This window comes from the organism of the source record quoted next, unplaced genomic scaffold (genome assembly GCF_019419815.1).
Source record: "Pyrus x bretschneideri cultivar Hongxiangsu unplaced genomic scaffold, Pyrus_bretschneideri_v1 Contig19, whole genome shotgun sequence".
Taxonomy (NCBI): Eukaryota; Viridiplantae; Streptophyta; class Magnoliopsida; order Rosales; family Rosaceae; genus Pyrus; species Pyrus x bretschneideri.
In genome coordinates this window covers 603,005-620,995 of record NW_025999490.1, presented here as the reverse complement: position 1 = coordinate 620,995, position 17,991 = coordinate 603,005, and the positions used below count along the sequence as shown (strand labels likewise).

General features: G+C 36.5%; 3 protein-coding genes across 4 annotated transcripts; all 3 read right to left on the bottom strand.

Moving 5' to 3' along the window:
* Window positions 1–680: 680 nt before the first annotated feature.
* Window positions 681–3,116, bottom strand: LOC125476526 (glutathionyl-hydroquinone reductase YqjG-like). Of its 2 annotated transcripts, none has more exons than XM_048582756.1 (6): window positions 3,060–3,116; window positions 2,003–2,220; window positions 1,740–1,916; window positions 1,408–1,632; window positions 1,171–1,299; window positions 681–1,053 (listed from the first exon to the last, which is right to left on the bottom strand). In XM_048582756.1, exons 2-6 carry the CDS (start codon window positions 2,207–2,209, stop codon window positions 823–825), a joined length of 969 nt encoding a protein of 322 aa, XP_048438713.1. In that variant the 5' UTR covers window positions 2,210–2,220; window positions 3,060–3,116; the 3' UTR covers window positions 681–822. The 2 variants fall into 2 exon arrangements, with proteins under 2 accessions (XP_048438713.1, XP_048438712.1); XM_048582755.1 differs by lacking the exon at window positions 3,060–3,116 and adding an exon at window positions 2,831–3,003.
* An 8,675-nt stretch (window positions 3,117–11,791) lies between these two features.
* Window positions 11,792–14,124, bottom strand: LOC125476524 (glutathionyl-hydroquinone reductase YqjG-like). The gene is made up of 6 exons (XM_048582753.1): window positions 13,968–14,124; window positions 13,147–13,364; window positions 12,884–13,060; window positions 12,534–12,758; window positions 12,297–12,425; window positions 11,792–12,179 (listed from the first exon to the last, which is right to left on the bottom strand). The coding sequence occupies exons 2-6, from the start codon at window positions 13,351–13,353 to the stop codon at window positions 11,949–11,951; spliced, it is 969 nt and encodes a 322-aa protein (XP_048438710.1). The 5' UTR covers window positions 13,354–13,364; window positions 13,968–14,124; the 3' UTR covers window positions 11,792–11,948.
* Window positions 14,125–14,409: 285 nt separating this feature from the next.
* On the bottom strand, window positions 14,410–17,316 carry LOC125476523 (pentatricopeptide repeat-containing protein At4g19890). The gene has a single exon (XM_048582752.1). The coding sequence runs from the start codon at window positions 17,018–17,020 to the stop codon at window positions 14,885–14,887; it is 2,136 nt and encodes a 711-aa protein (XP_048438709.1). The 5' UTR covers window positions 17,021–17,316; the 3' UTR covers window positions 14,410–14,884.
* Window positions 17,317–17,991: the final 675 nt, after the last annotated feature.

The following is a 17,991-nucleotide window of genomic DNA, read 5'->3' as shown; positions in this document are numbered from 1 at the left end:
GATATATGCTAACATTACATATAGGTAGGTTTAAGTCAAAAAGGTTTTTTTAGCCAAAATAGTCTTTGAGATCTGCATAACACATTACTTTGGTCCCTGAGATTGAAAATCAATAGAAATGGTCCTGAGATTGTCTATTATCCATTATTTTGGTCATTCCGTTAAAAACTCCTTTAAGTGTCCCAGAGTTCTTGATCTGAAGTTTGGGCAATTTTCAAAGCTTCGTAATTCGTTTCTTAACCAAATTTGATCCATAATATATCAAAATGAAGATAGAAAAGTGTAGAACAAGATTATACCTATTTGGAAGCCCAATGGTTGCCGCAGATGGCCAAAAAATAGCCTAAAAAGTGACTTGTCCATGGAAAAACTGGAAAACTCGCCAGAAACTGGGTAAACTTTAAACGTTCATAACTTCTTAAATACTCAATGAAATTGAGTGATTCAAAAAATTAAAATCATACTTCCTAATGAGACGAGGAGAATGGTACCTTTCTTGGCTGCTAATTCGCCATGGTTTGGCCGGAAAACGACTTGAAAGTGGCTAACTCGAGACCAAGATAGCCACTTTCGAGCCTTTTCTAGCCAAACCATGGAGATTTAGCCTTCGAAAAAGGTACCATTCTCTTCGTCTCGTCGAGAGTATGATTTTCGTTTTTGAATCACTCGATTTCGTTAACTAGATAAAGCTCAATTTTTATTGACAAAAGTTAAGATGCAAGGTTCAAAATACAAAAGCACGAGTTACAAATGGAACCAAAACGCACAACCTCAACACACAAACGATATGTAGTTTGATCTGCAAGCTGCAGCGTACACAAACTATGTAGAAAACCTGTCTCTGTCATGAGGAGAAGAGTAGTCGATATTTGGGCCGATAGGAACTATTCCGAATGGATTGATAGCCACAATGCTGTAATAGCCTTGCTTTATGTGATCTATGTTGACTGTGCTGCTTACTCCAGGAACTTGGAAGATATCCTTCGTGTAGTTAAACAAATTAGGGTATTCTCGTAGCAGTTTCTTGTTGCACTTGAAGTTGACTGCGTAAGCCTGCCGTCAATGGGAAAAAATTGAATCGTTAAAGACAATGTAACAACATCGGTGCAGAAGAAACAGGCAGATTTTCTGACAATATAAAATCTTGATCGAGGAAACAAGTATCAGTACCTCGTCGAATCTGATAAGAGTGACAAACAGCCGAATATCTGCTTCAGACAACGTGTTCCCACACAAGTATCGTTGCTTGCTAAGTATCTCCTCGCATTTATCCAAAGCTTCGAACAATTCTTTCACAGCCTGAGAAGAGAGAGATTAACCAGTGAAACTAATTACAAATAGTCCTTAAAGAGAATGTAAACACCAGAACCTACACAGTCGAAACTAATTACAGCTTGCAAAACATACCTCGTCATAAGGCTCCTGCTTCCTCGCAAACCCACATTTATAGACACCGTTATTTATCTTGTCATATATCCATTCGTTCGTCTGATCAATCTGAGATTGCAAGTGACGAGGATACAAGTCCAAAGATGCGTTTTCAGCTATGTCGTTGAATTCAGTATTAAACATACGAATAATCTCTGAACTCTCGTTGTTGACAATTGTTTTAAGTTTTTTATCCCATAGAACCTACAAAAGTGAAAAGATCAATCACTTAGTTCCAGAAGAGAGCAACAACCAGAATAACAAAAGCGAAAGGAAAGAAAAATGAAAAGGCCACTTATGAGTGAACATACTGGAACTGTGTACTTTCCGGTATAATGTGTGCTTGCAAGTTCGTAAAGTTCCCTAATAGTTTTTGCTCCGTTCAAAGGGTCAGGTTCAGCTCCAGCTACCTCGGTATCTGACGCAGGAAAAACCCACCCCACATGCTCATCACTTTCTTTTGTTCTTTCGCATTTTGGTTTGACCGACTGAGCAAAACAAGCAGATAAACAATATTAACTTGTCTCTTGCAATGAAAACCTAATAAGTAATAATCTAATATAAAGTGCTCTACCGTAAAGCTGATGGCTTTCTCAAGTCCTTTGAGTTTCAAGTATGCCAGGCACCTACAAGCCCAAGGGCAAAGATATGATATATACAGATGATATCTCCCAGGTTCTGCCGGAAACTGCGAATTTGGGTCCCGTGAAATAAAGTTCCGAAAAACAGAAGGAGCTCTCACAAATGCACCGGATTGTGATATCTCCATAGGTTGAGCCATTGGATAGCGGTCTGAAGAATCAAACACACGAAGAAATTAGTTTCCCTTCCTATCGTTTGATTAAAATTCTATGACTTCGAGTATATATATATATATATATATATATATCATCGTACTGCTGTCTTCAATCCATTCCAGCTACAACTCGAAATTGTCAAACCTTGATACGAACTGAAAGGAAAATTTTACCCTTCCAAGTCTGACTAATGGACAGTTAGATGGAACTTAAGGCACACTCTCTGTTCTTCATAGTCAACCGATAATCTACGTAACAATACTTAACCCACTGAATAATTTTTCTTGAAAAAGTTCTAGCTAACCCTATTCATATTTCAATATTTGGTTTCCAGTTCTGTACAGGTATTGAACAATTCACAATCACCAAATGAATAAATTTAAGAAAAATACAAGAACACCTACAGTAATCGATCAACGAAACAATCAATTAAAACTCAGATGAAATCCGACCAAAAAGAATTGTACTGGTTTTGCTTCAACGACCATAAACAGTTACCAAACGAGTTTTCACTTTTCAAAATATGAAAACTGAAAACTGAAATTGAAAACTGAGATGATTATCAAACCGACTAACCCTAAATAAATGAAAAAATATTTAGTTACCTTCAAGAGGAGGATCTGAGGGGAGAGTCTGGGAGAAGATGTTGTTCAGGTCAGACCCCGTGGCTTTAATACAAATTTTGGTTGTCTGAGGTGGTTGAGACTCAACACGTGAATGGCACGTGGGGCTTTCTAAGTGGGAGCTGAGAGAACCATTTGGAGAAGTTACATAGATATGAGTAATGCTTATCAAACCGGCTAACCCGAGTAAATGAAAAAAGATTTTAGTTACCTTCAAGAGGAGGATCTGAGGGGAGAATCTGGGAGAAGATGTTGTTCAGGTCAGACCCGGTGGCTATAATACAAAATTTGGTAGTCTGAGGTGGTTGAGACTCAACACATGAATGGCACGTGGGGCTTTCTAAGTGGGAGTTGAGAGAACCATTAGAAGAAGTCACTAGTAATGTTAGAGAGACAAAATATATATACAAAATTTTGTAAATAAAATGATATGGAAGTTGATAATTGAATTGTTACTTAAGCGTTGATAAACGTATTTATTTGTTATTGGTGGCACATTATTTAATTTGTAAATATTATCTACAAATTTAGTCTTCCTACCATTACTTTTTTAAGTATAGGCTCGTAAAGCTCTTTTCTTTTCTTTCTTTTTTATTTAAATACAAACTCATCTATTTTTAAACATCCAAATAAAATTTGAAATTTAATTAGGTTGCCATATAAACAAATAACTGACTTATTATTGTAGCAAAATATTTTTAACTTATACCACAATATCCTGATTATGTCAAATATTCTAGTTACCCACTCTAATTATGAGAACTAAAAGCCCTATTATAATTCATACTACCATATGCCTACCCACTTTGTGTGTGTGAACATTTTTTACTTTTGTTTTTAAAATAGGAGCCACTTAATACTATGATCTAATGATATTCCTCTTCACTTGTAAGTGAGAGGTCTTTTGATTCTCGTCGAAAGCGAATTTGAACCACATTAAGGCTAAGCCCACTCTTCTCTTTCTTAGTATAAATAATATCGTTTGTTTAATATAAAAAAAAAAAGATGGAGAAAGTGAGTGGGAGTTGGGAAAGAAGTCTTTGTCTTTTATTTTTTGTTTTTTTTAGTATTAGATATATGCTAGTATTACATGTAGGTAGGTTTAAATCAAAAAGTCTTTTTAGTCAAAATGTTCCCTGAAATTTGCATAACACATCACTTTGAAAATCAATAGAAATGGTCCTTGAGATTGTTCACCATCCATTATTTAGGTCATTCCGTTAAAAACTCCGTTAAGTGTCCCAGAGCTCTTGGCCAGTAGTTTAGGCAATTTTCAAAGCTTCGTAACTCAATCGTTTCTTAACCAAATTTGACCCATAATATATCAGAATGAAGATAGGAAAGTGTAGAATAAGATTATACCTATTTGGAAGCCCAATGGTTGCTAGAGATGACCGAAAAATAGCTTGAAAAATGATTGGTCCAAGGAAAAACTGGAAAACTCACCAGTAACTGAGTAAATTTTAAATGTTCATAACTTCTTCAATACTCAACGAAATCGAGTGATTCAAAGATAAAAATCATACTTCTCAACGAGACAAAGAGAATGGTACCTTTCTTGACGGCTAATTCGCCTTGGTTTGGCCGAAAAATGGCTTGAAAATGGCTAACTTGAGACCAAGATAGCCATTTTCTGGCCAAACCACGGTGATTTAGCCATAAAAAAAAAGACCATTATCTTCATCTCATCGAGAAATATGATTTTCATTTTTGAATCACTCGATTTCGTTGAGTATTGAAGAAGTTATGAACGTTTAAAGTTTACCTAGTTTCTGGCGAGTTTTCCAGTTTTCATGCAGATCAGTCACCTTTTAGACTATTTTCTGGCCATCTCCAACAACTATTGGGCTTCCAAATGGTTTAATCTTGTTATACACTTTCCTATCTTCATTTTAATATATTATGGGTCGAATTTGGTTAAAAAATGATTAAGTTATGAAGCTTTGAAAATTGCCCAAACTTTCAGCCAAGAGCTCCAAGACACTTAAAGGAGTTTTTAACGGAAGGACAAAATAATGGATGGTGGACAATCTCAGGAACTATTTCTATTGATTTTCAATCTCAAGGACCAAAGTGATGTGTTATGCAAATCTCAATGACCATTTTGGCTAAAAAGCCAATAAAAAAAACAAAATTTGGTTTTGTGAAATTACATTACTAGCCATAAATTTTTATTTTTTATTTTTTTGTGTGATAGAACATTAAATAGTATTTTCGCTCTTTTTTTGGTTGATAAAGAATATTTTGTTTATGCTTGTCTAATTTCCATTTGCAAACACCTACCAATATAAAACATTTAACTGATTTACCTATATGTAAATTTTTTTGATACACCAATTTACCTATTAGTATTATAATTAGCAATTGAACCCGGGTGATGCCTTGGGTTTTAAAACTGTATTAAACGTGTGAAGTATATAAAATTCTATTTGCATCCATATATATCAAAAGTCTAAAGTTCATCCAAAGTGTATTTGGAGATCAGAAAATATAAATGTTTAAGTAAATGTAGAAACTTTTAAATGCATTTGGACACGCATATCATTTGATATAAAAAAAAAAAAAAAAAAAAAAAAAAAAACGAAAGGATTCTTGGTATGCTACAACCAAAATAATGCAAAGTAGCCAGGTCAAAATATCATCCAAAAATTTCCGCCTACATTATGAACTTATTATTCAAAACATTCTAGCAACCTTTATACAAGAGGTTGGTTGGCCAATCAACTTTTCAAAAAAAGGCGTTTGAGAGAACACAAAAAAAAAGGAACTTGTCAAAACAAATTTTCTGCCTGGAGGCTTTAGGTCTCAAGGCAGTTCAGCTTTGTGTGAATGTGAGTTTTAAGTAGAACAATTAAGTGCCAAATTTTTTTCCATACCTATTGTATTGTCATACCCACTGAGCGAGAGAACAGGGGGAAGTCGGATGGAGAGGGGCGACGCGGCCGGATGTCCAGCTTTTGGGGTGGCTGCAACCAGGAAGAGGTAGAGTTGAAGACGGGAAAAAAACCACTTTGTAGTGATGATCTTGAACTATGTCGTGCCCAAATTCAACGAAAAAATCAAACTAAGTCGCACAGAGAGAGAGAGTCGGAAGAGAAAAGAAGGAAAGGAATGGAAGCAGAGAAGTTGAAAGTGAGACAATTCATCTGCCTTCCACGATTGCCAACACATGCATACTAGGGGTAGATTCATAAATGAACCGCGCTAAACACACACAAAAAGGAACATTGAGAGCAACTGAGGCAATTTGACCAAGTTAATGTTGTCTATATTGAGGAAAAACAAAAGGTCATTAAATTGAAAAAAATAATAAAAATCAATATTACTTAAACTAAACTTATATCCCAACCAAGCAAATTATAAATGCTCACGAACACTATCTATAACTATAGAAATAATGACCTAAACAGATATAACAATGCATAACATCATTTCAATAGCAAAAATGAAAATTGAACACCACTTATTCAAAAAGACAAAAATAAAAAATTGGGATCAATACAATTGCTATAAGTTGTCTGAATAGTGATTCTAATAATTAAATACAATTTTAATAGAGACCTGGTAGCCTACAAAATATAATCTTCTATGCTGAATCCGGAAAGTGATTATCTAGTCACATGAAGGAATTAAGTGATAGTGAGTTTATGTGTGGAGCTAAAGCTTTATGTACACATAATTATATATAGAGACCTCCATTCCTCTCCTTTTCACTAGTCATGGTGCATATTTTCTGACTAATCTGTCTTCCTCCTCATAGTAGGTAACGTGTATATAATACATCACACATATCATCTTTTTTACAGTTTATGTTCCAAAAAAATTTCATAGTGATGAACTTTCTTCACTGTACATCTATCTTGTAAGTTCCATAATTTTCATCACCACCCCTCCTCAGTATCATTGCAAGAAACTCTATAACATGTATCCTCTTTTGGAAACACTTGGAGGAAAGCCCTAGTAAGCAGTCTGAGAGTTTGGAAAAAAATTATTAATCTTTACTTGATAAAGTAAGGGTGAGACATAATTTTTCAAGGCCAGAGTAAGACGGATTGGATTATGCCTACTTCAGAAGTCCAGTCATTGACTCAGCAGCCTCCATTGCAAAGCTGACTAAATGGATCAGTGGTGCCACCATCATCTTGTTCATAGACTCAGCGCCACAAGTACTCACACTTCTAAGAGGATGTAATATGCACTTCCTAGATATCCTCTGGGATTCTTCTGGTTTAATAAGGATTCTACTATCCTAAAAGGTTCTTTCCTCGACTGGTATAAGTACACCTTCTAGAGTTATCTCTGATAACGCAATCTCTGCATACTTATTCTCTTACCTATTGCTTGAGTTTTAATATTACTTACACACTTGACTGTTGGGCTTTGACCGACACACTTCCCTTCCGCGATCCTAGGCTTGCTTACGCCGGTTTGTTCTTTTACAGGTTAACAAGTTTGAGCATTTCCATCATAAATGGTGGTGCATAAATTTGGTTCCAACTGTAAGAATCTTCATTCATCCATTCCATCACAAAACCAAAAAAAAAAACATAAAAACCCAGGCAAACCGAAGACAGACGACCATAGTCCTGACCTTATACCAACACCGGAGGTATACTTGTCACGCCCCGATCCCGACATACGTCTAGGATCGACACGTGACGTCACCCAAATACTCGTATAACTCACATACCCCGTCTCAGGAATATGGCAATCACAATTCGAGAATCAAATTGCAAAGAAATCTTTCGTTTACCTTATGGCTGCATCTAACCTCCTCGTTAGACTGCCTATGTACCCTCAAATAGGGATCAAGCCATTCGTAGTTCATTTCCACAAAACCAGACATTTATTTTACTAAGTTCAAGTAGAAAAGCATAGCATTCCTCAATCATTTATTATAACCTGACAACATGTAATTCCTAGACTCATGCTACATAACCAACCCCCATGAAAACATGATTTCTCTCCCATCCAACATATAAATCATTATGTCTCATCATGATCTTACAATTCACAACATACATCATATTTAAGAACCGACGAAACACAAAACTATTCTCTAGCCGCATTAATTAATTAGTTTGATCAAAGTAATAACAATCATTCCCTTATCTTCTAAATTCATACCTTATGAAATCTCCCGAAGGAGTCACTCAGACGTCCAACATCTTTTCTAACTTAATTCACAAGACTCTCGAAACAATTGACACAAATATATATATATATATATATATATAACTAAGGCTAGAGTTACATAGTTAGGCCAAGCCTACTTCTCCAAACAATGGGATTTTAGTCCACTCCACAAAATTCAACAACCTCGGGTTCCGAACCACTTAATGGAACCAAACCAAATATGATTGCCTAAAAATATACCATGTACAACCAATCATTATCACCTCTAGAATGCGTATGGTCCCCCATCGCGGATATACCAAGCAAGACCATCCATATACCATAACGACGTGGTGCAATCTCATCATCACACATTAACATAGTTATATGCATACCTGCTATTGATTCCATATATCAACCATCATCTGACTATATGGAGCACAACACAAGGAATTCCCTTAGTTACTAATTCTACTAAAAATCTAATAAAGTACCCAACTCATCTCCTGACTTCCATCTTCATCTCATGCTAGGTAGTAATGCTAAGTTCACATAGGTATTCAGTTGGCAAACATATCCAGATAATTATCAAACAATATTTAGATCTCATAATTGTCATAACATTCATCATAATTATCTTTCACATTATTAAAAAGTTAATCAAACACACACACACACACACACACACACACACACACACACATATATATATATATATCATAACATCAATACACAAAGCCAAATCATAGTTAATTAGCATAGGTCTATGGCTAAATATATAAAATTCACATTTCAATAGAAATCATAATTATAATACCAATTCATATTCGCAAATGATACTAATATAAGAAATTAAGATAATAACCATATCACCTATGTTAAAGTTTGGTGACGTTCCAACGGTCGGATCGTTGATTCACACTTTTACCAATTAACGTATCGTAGAGAATTTAGGTTCCAACCATCAACTTATGTCATACAATTACCAAAACTGAGCTCAAGGCATCTAATTTAGCCTAAGAATGACATCGACGGCCTCCTGGCTGGCCGTCCTAACTCGCGGGAAAAATCCAACTATTTCTAAAAATTACCAAAATTTACAGAAATAAAGATCTCAATGAGTAGAGTAAACTTTATACTTGTGGCCAAGACCAATTTGGCCAAAAAACACCCCAAACTGGCCACGAACCGCTGGAACCCTAAGGTGGGTCTGCTTAGAATTCGGCTTCCAATCGACTCCGACGCCTCCAACACCGCTTGGGATTTGTTCCTGGGGTTAAGGGGAGTCTTTTGGTGGTGGTCATGGACGGTGAAACTTGATGGAGCCACCAGGAAAAGGGATAGAGCTGCCGGAACACCCGTGGGTTTGTGGCTTCAAACTGGAAAAATGGGAAAGTAATTGGGAAATCTAACACTGCAAAGATGTAGGGCTCATCAAGGGCTTTCCATGGACACCAAGATCACCCAAAACGGAGTTCGGATGAAGGAAATATGACATGGTCAAAATTGGAGTTTCGCGGGTCAAAAATGACCCAACTCGGGTCTCTGTCCTTCCCTTTCCTTGCCCTTCTCTGATTGGGCTGTTTTATCTTCCTTAAAAATCTGATTGGTTCCCTTTTTATTAAAGGGATAACTTGATATAGATCCAATTTTGTGAGCCATTAGTAGAATTAGTCCACTTCATTGAAATAGGTCCAATAATTGAGATTCCATGTATATTTATTTGTGATTTGTACCATATTTACCCCTTAGACTTACGAATTGTAGTAAATACACAAAATTTCTTAATAATGAGATAATTTGTGGTTTAACTAATCCCTTAATTGTAGGATTAGTTATAGCCATATAATCCTCAACCACCAATCCGTTTCATCCCTCCTTTTTTCCTTCTTCCAAACAATTCCCTTTATCAATCCTCCTCTTTTTTGTCTCTTCTTTTCATGGATGATATTTTTGTGTTCTTCCCTCCAAATTCGTTCCTTTAATAGAGGTATATTATATCATATTTATATTTTTATGTTCCGCCATGTAGGTTCCTAGCATTTTTCTTCCAATACAATAGGTAGTTTATTTTTGTTTTGCAGGTAGATCATATCTGCTTTGTAGGTATAAAGCATTTTCTTCCTATACAATAGGTAGCTGGTTACTAGATTATATCGGTTTTGTTTTCTTCATAAATGGTAGGTAGTTACTAGATAATATTTTAGTTTGAGTATTTAAATATTCAAAATTTAAAAACTGAATAAATGATAAAAAAAAATTAAAGAATTTCAATATTTTTATCTGAAGGGGCAAAATTGATATCAAAATATGTAATTGGATAACTGGACTTGGTCCCAAAAACTACCTAAGTTTTTGGACCTAGATCCAAAAGCCCCTTTATTAAACTAACTTAACCTTTAACCCACACACGGAAATTAAATAGTTCCCACAATCTATAGTTCATAATTTCAAACGTTCGTAATTATACCGTTATAATTCGAACTTGCAAACGGTTTTCACCTCTGCGTTTGTGGACTTGAGATCTATTCGAAAATGTTATTTGTGACTTCAAAAGGTCTACGAGTAAATAATAATTTTTCAAACTTCACTCTTCGTAACTAGTTTAATTGAAGTCTAGTTTCAAATAAATTAGTATACTTTCTCGAAAAATAATATAAAATCTCAATAATACAAATACCTAAATTATAACAGTGTAATCTGAGAACGGGATTTCACAATACTAATCAATAAACCCTTTTTCTAGATGTCTAGAATGTATTTAATATAACAACTGGGTTTCTCAGTTGAACTCGTTTGCTTTAATTTTCCGAAACAGAGATGCAAAAAAATCAGAGAAATCAAACCAGAAACATAAGAAGAAGAGTGACTACTTGCCTGGGGCACTTTGTTAAGAGAGTGATAGCGAGTCTTCGCAAAGTAAAATTCAACAGAAAACCAAAATCAAAAGGAGATTTTACAACATTGAATTGATTTTGGAGAGAGGGCTAGAGAGAGAGGAGAGAGAGGACAATCTTATCTCTTTGCGTATTACAAATAAGGAGAGAGATTACAATACCTTCTCTGATCTACGTTTACAAATGAAGGAAGAAGGAGGAGGGAGCTTCGATTTAAGACAGCGATAATTAGGAGTGGGCAATTGGAACTGAAAACCAAAACCAAAACACAAACTACATCGGACCATACCGAACGGTTCGGTTTGTGGTTTTGGAATTCTTTTATCATCATTTAAGTATCACAATGCAAAAAATCATTCATTTTGGAAATCTCTTAGCCATTAATGTGCTTTAAATAAATGGACGATTCATCATGACGATGATACTTGTTGACACGAAAGTTGCTCTCCATCATGTGATCTTATGTAGAAAACTTAGAGCATCCCCAACAATTTTGTTCAACTAGGGTTAACACATAACATTTATATTCTTGTTTAGGTGAATCGTGTGGGGGTTAATTAACAGTTTACCAAAGATTAACTGTGGTTGTGGATCATATTCTTGTTCAACTCTAGTAACAGTTGGAACACTTTTTGACTCTTATGAAATTTCAGTTTTGATTTACATGTATTGAGTGAAGTCATTCTGCTTACCTACATCAGTCTTTCATAAGATCTAAATTCAACACCTCATTCAACAAAGTAAGGACTGAATGTCGCTGAACCAATGATCATGTGCTACTTTAGCCTTAATTGCAACATATGTTGAACATTAGAAATCCTAATCCATCGTATTCAAGTGTATGATAAACTACTTCAAAAACGGGAATGTAAATATCGCATTGTTAACAGGATTTAGTAACATGTATTTTGAGGGAGAGAAATGCATGATGTATAAGTTCTAACTAGATAGAGCTCAATTCTTATTGACTAGAAGTTAAGATGCAAGATTCAAAAGTACAAAAACACACGTTACAAATAGAACAAAAGCACACAACCTCAACACACAAGCGATATGTAGTTTGGTCTCCAAGCTGCAGTGTACACAAACTATGTAGAAAACCTGTCTCTGTCATGAGGAGAAGAGTAGTCGATATTTGGGCCGATAGGAACTATTCCGGATGGATTGACAGCCAGAAGGCCGTAATAACCTATCTTTATGTGATCCATGTTGACAGAGCTGCTCACTCCAGGAACTTGGAAGATATCTTTCGTGTAGTTAAACAAATTTGGGTATTCTCGTATCAGTTTCTTGTTGCACTTGAAGTTGACTGCGTAAGCCTGCCATCAATGGGAAAAATTGTATTGTTAAAGACAATGTAACGACGTGGGTGCAGAAGAAATTGGCAGACTTTTCTGACAATATAAAATCTTGATTGAGGAAACAAGTATCAGTACCTCGTCGAATCTTATAAGAGTGACAAACAACCGAATATCTGCTTCAGACAATGTGTTCCCACACAAGTATCGTTGCTTGCTAAGTATCTCCTCGCATTTATCCAAAGCTTCGAACAATTCTTTCACAGCCTGAGAAGAGAAAGATTAAACAATGAATTTTCGATGGCACAAATAGTCCTTAAAGATAATGTAAACACCAGAACCTGCAGAGTCGTAATTACAGCTTGCAAAATATACCTCTTCATAAGGCTCCTGATTCCTCGCAAACCCACATTTATAGACACCGTTATTTATCTTGTCATATGTCCATTCATTCGTCTGATCGATTTGAGATTGCAAGTGAGGAGGATACAAGTCCAAAGATGCGTTTTCGGCTATATCATTGAATTCAGTATTAAACATACGAATAATCTCTGCACTCTCGTTGTTGACAATTGTTTTAAGTTTTTTATCCCATAGAACCTACAAAAGTAAAAAGATCGATCACTTTGTTGCAGAAAGTCAAAAATCTAAGAGAGGGATAACCAGAATAACAACAGCGAAGGGAAAAGAAAAATGAGAAGGCCACATAATATGAGTGAACATACTGGAACCGTGTACTTTCCGGTGTACTGTGTGCTTGCAAGTTCGTAAAGTTCTCTAATACTTTTTGCTCCATTCAAAGGGTCCGGTTCAGCTCCAGCTACCTCGGTATCTGAAGCAGGAAAAACCCACCCCATATGCTCATCGGTTTCTTTTGTTCTTCCCCATGTTGGTCTGACTGACTGGGCAAAACAAGCATATATACAAGATTAATTTGTCTCATACAATGAAAATCTAATTAGTAATAATCTAATATAAAGTGCTATACCGTAAAGCCGATGGCTTTCTCAAGTCCTTTGATTTTCAAGTATGCGAGGCACCTAGAAGCCCAAGGGCAACCATATGAGATATACAGATGATATCTCCCAGGTTCTGCCGGAAACTGCGAATTTGGGTCCCGTGAAATGAAGTTACGGAATACAGAAGCAGTTCTCAAAAATGCACCGGATTGTGATATCTCCGTAGTTTGAGCCATCTGATAGAGGTCTGAAGAATCAAACACACGAAGAAATCAGTTTCCCTTCCTATCGTTTGATTAAAATTATATGACTTGAAGCATATATATATATATATATCATCCTACAGTCTTCAATCCAGCTACAACTCGAAAGTCAAACCTTGATTAGAACTCAAAGGAAATTTTTACCCTTCCAAAGCCTGACTATGAAACTTAAGCCACACTCTTTGTTCTTCGTAGTCAATGGACGATCTATGTAAAATTCTTAACCCACTGAATAATATTTCTTGAAAAAGTTCTAACTAATCCTGTTCATATTTGGTTTCCAGTTCTGTACAGTTATTGAACAATTCACAATCACCAAATGAATCAATTTAAGAAAACACAAGAACACCTACAGTAATCGATCAACGAAACAAGCAACTAAAACTCAGATGAAATCCAACTGAAAAGAATTGTAATGTTTTTGCTTCAACGACCATAAACAGTTACCAAACGAGTTTTTAGTATTGTAATGTTTTTGCTTCAACGACCATAAACAGTTACCAAACGAGTTTTTAGTTTTCAAAAATAAAAACTGAAATGGTTATCAAACCGACGACTCTAAATAAATGAAAAAAGTTTATGGTTACCTTCAACTTCAAGGGGAGTATCTGACGGGAGAGACTGGGAGAAGGAGATGTAGCTCCGGTCAGACCCGGTAGCTATAAATAAAAATTTTGGAAGTCTTCTCGGTGTATTGTTTCCTCTTTGTCTGCGTCGTGTGTGTGTGTATATATATATATACACACACATACATGCCAATAAGCCAATGTGCCATGAATCAACGCTTTGAAGATTGAAGTCGTAAGCTGTTGCGTTGAAGTCGTAAGCTGTTGGGTCGAAGTCGTAAGCTGTTGCGTCACACGTGAATGGCACGTGGGGCTTTCTAAATGGGGGTTGAGATGTTTTTATTGTAAATAGTCTCTGAAATTGAACTAATTGATCAATTTAGTCTCTAAGTTTCACTGCCGCACATCAATTTGGTCCTTTTGTTAGACTTCTGTTAATGTTTATGTTAGTAAGCTGATGTGGTAAAATACATAACCCAGAAGTTCAATAATATGGTGCCACGTAAATTATACAAAAAAATTATTTAAAATCTCAAAACACTTCAAAGATTAACACGGGCTAGCAAACTGGGAAAAAAAGGTGTCAAAATCATTTCCCGTAACGTTATTGTGAAGTATATGCCATAAATTCAAACACTGCTGATTAATGTGAAATCCCTTCAAGCCATTTATGCTTTACCTCATTACAATGGATAAGGTGAAAAACTATCCCCTTCTCCAACTCAACAAGAAGGCAAAATCCAACAAGATTGCATGGCGGAAGCAGGAAGAATCATTGGCTTAGCCTGCCAGTTGCGCTTCGACCCTTTCACTTACAAATGGAGATGCCAACGCTGTCATCACCGATGAACGGGAGACCTGCTTCACCAGTTCAACTTCTGAAGGCCACCAGATTTTGGTAGCCAATAAAACAGCTAGTTTTCAATATATTTCAGCTGCTAGCCAATTCCTTTTGAGATCCTCTCAGTCAAATCTGAAACGAGAGCATACTTGTTGCTCTCATAGCATGCTGTCATAAACGCTGCCAATGTCACACGGTCCACGTTTTGGTCCTTGTCTACTAATTTATGAAAGAACAATGCTGCTATCCCTACTTTCTTCTCACTACAAAGCTTCCTGACTAATGTATTCACTGTGCGGATCCAGAGCTTCTTTTCTAGCCTTTCTAACATAACCATAGCAGCGGCAGAGTCATCTTTCATGCAGTACTTGTAAGCTAATGTAAATCTAGAGACTTCACAGGGCGATAGCCCTTTGTCCATCATGGTATCATATAACCTACGAGCCTCTTCCAATTTCTCGTCCTTACAGAGCCCACTTATCAGAGCACCGTAAGTAATACTATCAGGCGCACAACCATGGTCACCCATCCTTTGGAAATACTTAATAGCAGAAGCAATATTTCCATCCCGACAATGCCCACAAATCATGGATGTATAGGTTTCCTTGGTGGGAATCAAGTCAGCCCTGACAGCAAACTCAAGAAGTTTCTCGCCTTCTTTCATTTTCTTTTGCCTGCAGTAGGCAGCAATCAAAGTTGTATACAAATGTATATCAGGCTGCAATCCAACCTTCACCATCTTAGTAAAAAACACCAGGGCCCCATTAATATCAGCCCGTTTGCAGTGCTCAGATATGAAAATTGTATACGTGACCCTATCAGCTGCCAATCCTCGGCGAAAGGCCTTTCTAATCAGTTTATTTGCTTCTTCAACCCTTCCCCTTTTACAGAGACTGTCAATTACTGCATTGTATGTATAGATATTAGGAGGGAATCCTTCCTTATCCATTATATCCATAAATTCATATGCTCTTTCAAAGTTCCCAGCTTTACAATGCCCTGAAACTAGAGTAGTATACGTGTTGGTGTTAGGAACTAATCCTTGTTCCTTCATCCTGCTCAATAACATCTCTGCGCGGCTCATTTTGTCCTCTTGGCAATATCCACTGATCATAGCAGTATATGTATGTACATTTGGCTTGTGATTATCGCTCCGGACAAGCTTAAGAAACAGTCTAAACGCCCTTTCAGTCCAGCCTTTCTTGCAGAGCCCATGAATCAATGCTGTGTGTGTATACACATTCGGCTTCCAACCTTTCCTCACCATTTCCTCCAACATTTCAAATGCTTGTTTAATGCTGCCCCTCTTGCACAACCCATTAATCATCGTCGTGAAATTAATCAAATTCGGCTTCACACCCATTCTAATCATCTTATCAAAACACCAAGACGCTCGACCTACAAGACCCTTCTCGCAAAACATGTTTATGATCAAAGTAAACGATGCATTATCCAAAACAAAACCTCTCTCGAGCATCTTACTCAACCACCTATCCACGTCCAAAACCCTCCCGTTCCTACAAAACCCAACAACCATAGACTTATAGCTCAAGGAATCAGGAGACACACCTCTGTCACACATTTCCTCGAACAGATTCTCTGCATACTCAACCAAACCCAAATCGCAAGCAATCCCAAGAACACAATTCAACGTCCGAGTACTCAACGCAAGACCCTGATTCTGTATCTCAAAGACCATATCAGCAGCCTCCTTCAACCTCTCAATCTCAGCGAAATTCATCACCATACAATGAACCACCTCATGGGCTCTATCCAGATTCCCATTGCGAAGTATCGCCATTGCGCAGAATATGTAAAGCCGCATGAAATATCGAAACTTGGGAAACCCAATTGCCCAGTAAAAGAAACTCAGCGCCGCCATGGAACCTGCTTCCTGAGCCAGTGAAGCAACGACGGAAATGGCCTGCTCGTGGGTCAAAGATTCAGGATTTAAGTCGAGATTGAGCTTCGGAGGCGAAGATCTCAGATGGGTTTGCGGGGAATAGGATTGGTATACCAATGAGCAGATCGAGCTGACAAGTGACTGCGATTGAGAAGAAGCGGTGGCGGCGGTGGCGGTGGGAGTGGTAGTGGAGTTTTGGTCATCATAGTGAGTGTAGGAAGAGAGTGTTCTGAGAGAGAAGAGGGTGTAGAATAGAGAAATGGGGGTTGAAGCAGGGGATAATAGCTTCAGTTGGAGTTCTTGGGTTCTCAGAATTCGCAGAGAAACCATGAAGTTTCTCAGTTCGTTTGGTTCCACTGCCCACCAATCTTCGTAGCTTTCAAGTTATTTTATTTTATTTTTGTCCTTTGAATTATTATTTTCATTAATTTGGACGGGCCGGGCCTGGACGAATTTGAATATTGGGCTTTTCTTTGATGAACATATTTCTAGCAATCAGAACTCTTTTTTATTTGTTTATTGGTTTTATGGCTGCAATTAATTTTTGTAATTTTATAGATTTGAATCTGTTGATGTACAATTGTGTATTATTCACTCTTTTCGGATCAGATTAATTATTTTAATTCTAGTACCCTAATACATACAATGTGAAAGTATAAGTTAAATTTAGGATAGTGCTATTCACACACTATTTTTTACCTCTTATACACTCTTGTTAATTTTGATTCATTGATTTTCTTCAATTTATTCATTTCGACGACCGAAAAATGAGTATGTTGATAGCACCACCCTAAATTCATATGTGAGAAAAAAAATGTGACCGGATTTGAGCTCACAAGGCAAAAATGTTGGTTTCGTTATACTGAATGTATACCTAACTTATTTAATTTGCATGTGAACTTCCAAAATTTTCAAGGTACACTTCACCTTTCATTAGCAATGACTAGTTTTATAGCAAATGTAATGACAACATTAACTAAATCACATTCATTTACAAGAAAATTAATATCTTCCAAGATCCATCTAACCACCATTTCTAGCTATGGTGAAAAAGACAAAAAAACTCACCATAATCCATTGTAATTATTCTCTTGGGGGTACTTATGATGCTGTAATGAACATATATAGTGCACTAGATTTTTATTTTTGCATTATGCTTCCTTTTGTATGGTAAACTTCTCCTGTCTAAGTTTATCTCATATTGTAGTGACTAGATTTTTATTTCTCATTATGCTCCCTTTTATATGGTAAATTCCGCATGTGTAAAATTATCTCAGATTGTCGTGCACTAGCTTTTAATT

Excerpts from the sequence above, each read along its gene's own strand:
- LOC125476524 (XM_048582753.1), bottom strand. The coding sequence starts at position 13,353 with ATGGCTCAAACTACGGAGATATCACAATCCGGTGCATTTTTGAGAACT. Across the intron at positions 13,061-13,146 it reads AGAAAGCCATCGGCTTTACG|TCAGTCAGACCAACATGGGG; the intron begins GTATAGCACTTT and ends TGTTTTGCCCAG. Across the intron at positions 12,180-12,296 it reads CTCTTATAAGATTCGACGAG|GCTTACGCAGTCAACTTCAA; the intron begins GTACTGATACTT and ends CATTGATGGCAG.
- LOC125476526 (XM_048582756.1), bottom strand. The coding sequence starts at position 2,209 with ATGGCTCAACCTATGGAGATATCACAATCCGGTGCATTTGTGAGAGCT. Across the intron at positions 1,633-1,739 it reads CCGGAAAGTACACAGTTCCA|GTTCTATGGGATAAAAAACT; the intron begins GTATGTTCACTC and ends TCACTTTTGTAG. Across the intron at positions 1,300-1,407 it reads AGCAGGAGCCTTATGACGAG|GCTGTGAAAGAATTGTTCGA; the intron begins GTATGTTTTGCA and ends CTCTCTTCTCAG.
- LOC125476523 (XM_048582752.1), bottom strand. The coding sequence starts at position 17,020 with ATGGTTTCTCTGCGAATTCTGAGAACCCAAGAACTCCAACTGAAGCTA.